The sequence below is a fragment of the Cajanus cajan genome, chromosome 11 (assembly GCF_000230855.2).
Source record: "Cajanus cajan strain Asha chromosome 11, NIPB_CcT2T_4, whole genome shotgun sequence".
Taxonomy (NCBI): domain Eukaryota; kingdom Viridiplantae; phylum Streptophyta; class Magnoliopsida; order Fabales; family Fabaceae; genus Cajanus; species Cajanus cajan.
This window is the reverse complement of record NC_138527.1, coordinates 40,424,548-40,432,147: the sequence shown is the minus strand read 5'-3', so window position 1 is coordinate 40,432,147 and position 7,600 is coordinate 40,424,548. Positions and strand designations below refer to the sequence as shown.

The window sequence follows — 7,600 nt, the reverse complement described above, 5'->3', positions numbered from 1 at the left end:
AATCATTATAGTCTAATCATAAAAAAACATGTAAGAGTAAGTCAGTATTCAAAACAATAAACATATAACAAAAATAAAAGTAAATGCATGTATACTATCAACCTCATCATGTAAACCATGCAACACAACATCTCGTGGCTTACAACTATAACAACATAACAACAACACCTCAACATGACATTCAACAACCTTAAAAGGTAAACAACTTAATCATTTCAATTTAAACCACACTCAACACATTATATTCATAACATTTCAACTACGTGTGTTGTCATGCATTCAACTATGGAGACCTCCTACAATAGAGGTGAGCAATCTAAGAAGCTTGATCTTACTGAACCAACACGACCTTTTTACACTTGCTAGATCAAAAACCAATTTGGATACCAATCCATAACAGCATATTTTCTCGAATTTTGTCATTACACTAGGAAGTCTAATATTCCTATTAAGGTAAAATGGCTTTGGTGTGAGTTTATCACAACATTAGCTTGCACAATTAAATTACCTACAAGATTAGCTCGCTGATTACTCTTCAAATACTACACTCTTCTAGTACTTAGTTAGGGATTTTGGCCTTCAATCTTATACCTTACTCAATTTGATCACTTTATACACATATGTCTTGGTCTTGTCTATAGACAGATCAACATTGGTCACTTGTAAGCAATATAGTTCGACCGACCCTTACACTTGTTGAAAATCATGCTTATAGTTAGTATGACTCGACCTTCCCCATATACCGCATTAACTAAGGTCATAGAGGAGACTAAACAATCTACTTCAAAAGTCAACTACTCAATAAAGGTTTTCAATAATTAAGCTCGTAGAGCACCAACAATATCCTCAAAATGAGATATCCAATTTTTTAAAACACCTTATCCTTTAGTCCTGAGTCAATAAACACAATAGACTTTAACGTCTTAAGCATTCTTAACATTAATGCCTCAATAGTTCAACAATTAATCGTTTATATACATTATCTTATATCAATGTATATATAACCAACACCATTCAACAATATTCAACTATTAACAATTCAATCATCAATATACATTGACCCCAATGTATAAATAACTAACAACATATATCAACATACAACATTGTAATAGATTCAACTAACCCATACATTTTCAACATTCATCAACAAAACAACATATTTTCAAAAGGCAACCTATGCCCAATGCCAATCTCCTTGCACTTGGCATCATTGAGCCAGAGAGCTCTAAGGCTCGCCTATGCCTGACACCACTCAACCTATGCCCAACATGGACGAGACAGATAGTCTCTATTGCTCTCACACCTGGAGTTGCCAAACCTCACGCCTAACCTCATTTAGGGAGAAAGTCTTTACTCAACTCATGTTCAGTGTCACTGAATTGGTGCTCGTCATCATCTAGGCAAAGAGCCTTTGTCTTGATCATGTCTAGCATCCCCCCTTTACTAGGGCTCGATGTCACCAAGTAAGAGACATTTCTCTCTTATCATGCTCGACGACATTCAAACCATGTTCGACGTGATCAAGCAAATATGATTCTCTCTCATCACGTCCAACATTACCAATCCTATGTTTGACATGATCAGAGTACATAGCTCCTGATTTGAGTCACGTCCAGTGCCATGAAAGTGCGTCTGATGCGGTGATGATTTTTACACATAGTAAAATCACTAAATTGGCTTTCTTCACCTAAAAATCAAGAAATTCCAAGCACACATTGCACCCATTCATATATACTCATCATCAACGACTCATTTACCATCACATTAGCAAAATGCAACAACAATAGGTTAAGAAATCATCAAATCACCAAGTTCACCCCTTGGAAAAACGAAGAACCCCAAAAATTCACAACCAAATTTCATCATTCATACAACTCAACCACATAGATAAAATCATGCAACAACTATTTCATGCACACAACTCAAAGATAAAGTCTAGCTTCCCTTACCTCAAAATTGAAGAAAAACGAGGAGGGGGAAGAAAAATGACTTCGAGCTAACACCAATGCTCCACACCAACTTAAATTCTCAGCCTCAATAGCCTTGAATCACACCGATTAGATGCTCAATGTAGATCTTCTACAACTCACAGGAGATTAGAAAGAAGAAGAGTTTTTAGAATACAAGAACTATTTTCTCTACTATTTTACTAAGGTTTTTTAATAGTGAACTTATGAAACTCAAATCTTAAAAGACATCTTATATATCTTTCCTTCATAATCAAATTAGACATCTACCAAAAAAATTTCTAAATCATCTAAAACTCCTAAAAAAATTTGAAGTTCTCAACCATTTAAACATCAAATTACCATTACATAATTATTAATAAAATCAATAATAATTAATAAATATGTACAATGTTACACATAACTCCATTATAGATAGATAGAAACATAACAAAACAATCGTTAACATATATAGCTTCATATTATAGACTGCTACACAACTTTAATTGAAAATGTTCCCTTCCATACAAAAACCAATACATGTGCGAAACACTAGATTGTAGTCAGTGGCAGTTATCAACAAGCAATCGAAAATTGCATGAGCCTATACGAGGACATCTTCAAGCATTCACACAAAAGGCACCAACCTAACATGAAAAAGTTGGTATGAGTCACAAATGACATCCGATGCATATTTACTCTCCGTGTATTTAGTTTCACGTTTTTGCAGGATAGTGAGTCAAGATGAAGCTTCTTCAAAATATTTTTCACCTTTTTATGTTTTCTGTTGTTTTGACACGAATTTTATACGAAATGTGTATACTGTATAGTAGATGAAAGTCCAAACAAGCTATCAAACTTTCACTTTCTTTATTTTCTATATGTATCAAGCGTTAGAATTCTTATAAGTGTTTTTATAAATAAAAAAAAACAAACAAAAAAATCTTTTAAGTGACTACAACAAAGCTTAATTTGTAAAATTATATTACCGGAAATTCTGATTACTCCAAAAAATATTCTAATCCTTTAAACCGGTGAAAAAAACAAATCACATTCTATATTCTACTGCATTTTTTTAAACACTAGATTATAGTCCGTGGCAATTATGAACAAGCAACCAAAATTGGCGGGAGCCCATATATGAATACATTTCTCATCCATATTCACACAAAAGAGTCCTAAAATGAAAAGGTTTATATAAGAGAGGTACAAATGACGAGTTAATCACCTATATACATCAGTAAACAATTATATTTTTTAATTGTACCATGTCACTGTTAAAAGTAAATGTATTTACAGTGACATGACACAATTAAAAAATATAATTGATTGTCAGTGTAAAAAAAAACTTTACAATGACAATGTATAAGTGATTAACTCACAAATGACAACAAGTATATAGGGGTAAGTAAGGATGAATTGGATAGAATTTATCTTTGATCTAAAATTTTGATGAAATTATTTATTTAAAATTGAATTCAACTCATATCAAAATATAAAAGATAAGATTGAGTTAACTTGCATTTTAAATATTATATTAATATTTTATATAATTAAATTGTAAAATAAAAGAGGTAGACAAATTAAATCAAAATATATTTTATAATTTATATTTTAAAATAAATAATATCCTTATAAATATAATATCATGTTATAAAATATTATTTATCAAATAAAATAATGCATACATAATGTCTTAGATTCAAATTTTTTTTATAGACGTTGTAATTTTGATTGATAAAAAAATAATTTTATTATTAATAAGTTAATACGTAATTATTCAATAATTTATAAGTTAAACTATATTTTGGTAATTTATCTTATTTATTATATTTATTTTAGTCCTTTATCTATTAAAACATTTATTTTAGTCCTTTATTTTTTATATTTAGATTAATTTGGTCTTTTCTATAATAATAATAATTTTTAATTTTGTAACTTAATTTTGAATCAATTTTCAACTGATTTGAGACATGAAATTTATAATAATATATTCAATTATATAAAAATTATAAAATTTAATTGGTGTTGAATTCATAAGAGTTATAACATAATAAAAATCTAATAAGTAACTAGAAAATAAGATGAAATTATAGTTTTTAAAATTTGAATTATCTTTTAAATTTATTTTTATGCAATTTTCATCATGTTTATAATATATTTTTTTTTATTTGAACTTTTGTTACGTTTAACAGTTTTCATATAAGTAAATTTAATGAGATAAATTTTAAGTTTTCAATCAGTTAAAAAAAATTTCAAAATCATATATCAAAGTTAATTAAAATAATCATTGTTTCAAAAGAATTAAATTAATTTAAATTTAAGAGATAAAAGACCCTAATGAATATTTTAAAAAATTAAAATTAAAATAAGTCTAACAAATAAGATAAAATAAAAAATAAAAATATAATTTAACCTAATTTATATTTTTTCAAAAAGAATGTTTAGTATAAAACCGATGTATGATGATTCAGAATATAATTTAAATCTTTCCTAAAAAAAATCTTCAAATCTAATTTTAAAATCTAAAGCTATTCTATTATCTGTTTTTGAGCTGGATTAGTGAGATGGTATGGTTTTCTCAACTCTATTATCATGTACATATTCATTCTGGTTGTACTTAGATTTCACAAATTTGTATGAATCAAGATAGAGTTACACAAATTATATCGTTTAGAAAAAAGAATAAAAGGCTATATATCTTAAATGTAAATCAGTTTATCATCATTATCTAATTATAAAATATTATATAGATAAATTTAATATCTTTTATAATAACTATTTTAATAATATTATTAATAATGATTTCTGATTAGTTAACGGGACAAGTAGACAGTGAGTGACTATTAAACTTTTCTCAAAATTACTACCACAGTTTTTTTTTATAAACTGTCCGAGTGTAAATTTTTTTGTAAGTAACTAGAACGAAGCTTAATTAGTAAAATTACTAGAAATTTTAATAACTCCAACAAATATTTTACTCCTTTGAACTGGTGAAGCCTTTGATTATGGTTGTTCCTTCTCATATTGAAAGAAGATATAAATATTAGAGTGTAGTGTGGAAGTATTAATAAAGAAAAAAGGAAGATTAGGAATGGAAAGAGTTGCATGGAGGAAACGCAAGTAAGGCTATGATTCGACGCAGGGTGAAAAGGACGGGCACCCATCAAAATCTAAAGCTGAAAGAAAAATATAAAGAATCCAACGGTGGAGGAACATCCATCCGCGGAGACACGGAGCCGCTCACGCCCAAGTCCTTGGAATCTCACCCTTCCCATACAAACACAAACAGCCACAGCCACAGCCACAGCCACAGCCACGGTCACTCCACACTTGACACTCCCAAGTCCCAAGTCCCAAGTCCCAACTAACCTAACCCAACCCTGGTTAATTCCCAACCCTCTCCCTCCTCCCCTCCGTTAACGTTTATTTATACCCCAACTGCACCCCATTCTAGTTCCATTCTCCGTCTTCTTTTCCCGTTACTTCCTTCCTCTCCTTAGTTAGCGTAGCCTTCATGTGAGGTGCGTTTCGCAAAGAGTTCACAAACCACTTGAGCTTACTTTTTTGTTTCTTCTTCTCTCTCTCTCCCCATGAGTTGCAACGGTTGCAGGGTCCTACGCAAGGGTTGCAGCGAGTCTTGCATCCTGCGACCTTGTCTTCAGTGGATCGACACGCCCGAGGCCCAAGGCCATGCCACTGTCTTCGTAGCCAAATTCTTCGGCCGTGCCGACCTTATGTCCTTCATTTCCAACGTCCCACAATCTCAAAGACCTTGTAATAATCCAATTAAATTCAATTTTACTTTTTTAACTTTACCTCACTAACCTTACCTTCTAATTATTTTATTTTTATTTTTATTGCAGCTCTGTTTCAATCTCTGTTGTTCGAAGCGTGTGGGCGAACGGTGAACCCTGTTAACGGCGCCGTGGGCCTTCTCTGGACCGGAAACTGGCACGTCTGCCAGGCCGCCGTTGAGACGGTACTCCGCGGCGGCACGCTCCGCCCCATGCCGGAGCTTCTCGGCCTAGACGCTCCCACCGCCGACGAGGCCTCCGAAGGGGAAGTTACCTGTACCGACAAGTGGAGGGTCCGAGATCCGAACCCGAATTTCCGGCTCCCGGGTTCCAGGTCCGGTAACGCTGCTTCCGGCGCTAAACGCAAGCGTTTTGAAGAGCTCGCGAAGCTTCAGACAACCACCGATCTTAACCTGCGACTCACTCCGAGTTTCCTGCAGAACGCGTGCCGGGAAATTCGCCGGCCGGGATCGCCGTCGATGAACTCCGAGGAGTCCGTGACGACGACGGCGTGTTTGGAGAGCGGGATCGGAGATCACTACGCCGCCGACGGTGACCGGAAAGCGCTGAACCTTTTCATCTGAGTTTCGAGTTTTTGTTTCTTCGCTTTATTTGAGAAGAGGTTTTCCCGGTGTTTAAATCCGGTGAGATTTTGTAAGACATGCCGGCACAGGATTTTTCTCTCTGTTGTTCTTTGTAGACAGGGAGAGGAAGATGAGGGTTCGTCGGTCATAATTTTTCCTTTTTTCCTTTTTTTTTTTTGGGTTTTGATCTATCAGGCATGTTATGATGGTGTGACATGAATGATGAATATTAAATAATTAAATACATATATTTCGTTTTTACAAGAGAAAAAGTTTGTGGAGGGCATAGCTTAATACGGAGGAATTGATAGAAATAAGGAGGTTGATAGTGAATATTCAGTTTTGATTACTTGCGTATGGTTTACCAGCTACCCCCGTAATTAAAGAATTTGACCTGATCCATTCTCAAACGGCATGTGGGAGCTGTCTGATGACTCAGACACAATCCATATGTCCTTGTTATTTACCTGCCCTTCAACCTTTCAACTTAGTACAATATTCAATTCTGTACCTTTAAATTTGTGCTTTCATTTTAAATAAATTAATAAATAAGCATCTGCACTTCCAAATGACCGGATCCGATAGCTTCTGATAATATAATTTAGAGTCCAATTCCTTCGGTATAATTGATTTGAATAATTTCATATCAAATTCTTAATTTTCATAAGCCCTTATTCAAAACCTTATGTCTGTATATATATATTACTTATTTACAAGTCTACTGAATGATTCATAACAGGTTTGAGTTTGACCAAATATTATACTTTAAGAATAGGAGAATAATGCGGAGGATGGAGGTTTGAGAAGGCTTTAATGGTAAGGATCATTTTTGCAGAATCCTATACTTGTTAACTGTTAAAAATACTCCCACAACTCACATCTACATGAACTTTACTTTAGCATATGTTGTTGAGGAAATACTTTGGTGGTAGGTGTGCAATCGGAGACAGTGTACACAAATCTTTTTGCTTTGGATTTTGGAATTAACTGAGCAGTTCAGCCCCCCGTCTTTGATGGGGGAGTTTGGTAAAACTGAACAATTGCAGCGCAGAAACGAGAAAATAGAAAAATATATTTGTCAATAAATAAATAATGAAAAGAAGAATGGGTTGTTAGGGTGGCTTTTGGAGTATGCTAGAAGGCGTAGAAAGTAACAAGGAGATGAGAAATTAGGAATCGAGGAGCTACAAATGAAACTGGTGTGGTGATTGCTTCTTGTCTTTGTTCGTTTCTTTGCCTTTACCAAAGAACACGGCTCGCGTCAGCGTCTAGT

The 7,600-nt window shown here is 33.4% G+C and overlaps 1 protein-coding gene across 1 annotated transcript; it reads left to right on the top strand.

Moving 5' to 3' along the window:
* Positions 1-5,053: 5,053 nt before the first annotated feature.
* Positions 5,054-6,599, top strand: LOC109811141 (LOB domain-containing protein 38). Its single transcript, XM_020374792.3, has 2 exons — positions 5,054-5,723; positions 5,813-6,599. Exons 1-2 carry the CDS (start codon positions 5,540-5,542, stop codon positions 6,325-6,327), a joined length of 699 nt encoding a protein of 232 aa, XP_020230381.1. The 5' UTR covers positions 5,054-5,539; the 3' UTR covers positions 6,328-6,599.
* Positions 6,600-7,600: the final 1,001 nt, after the last annotated feature.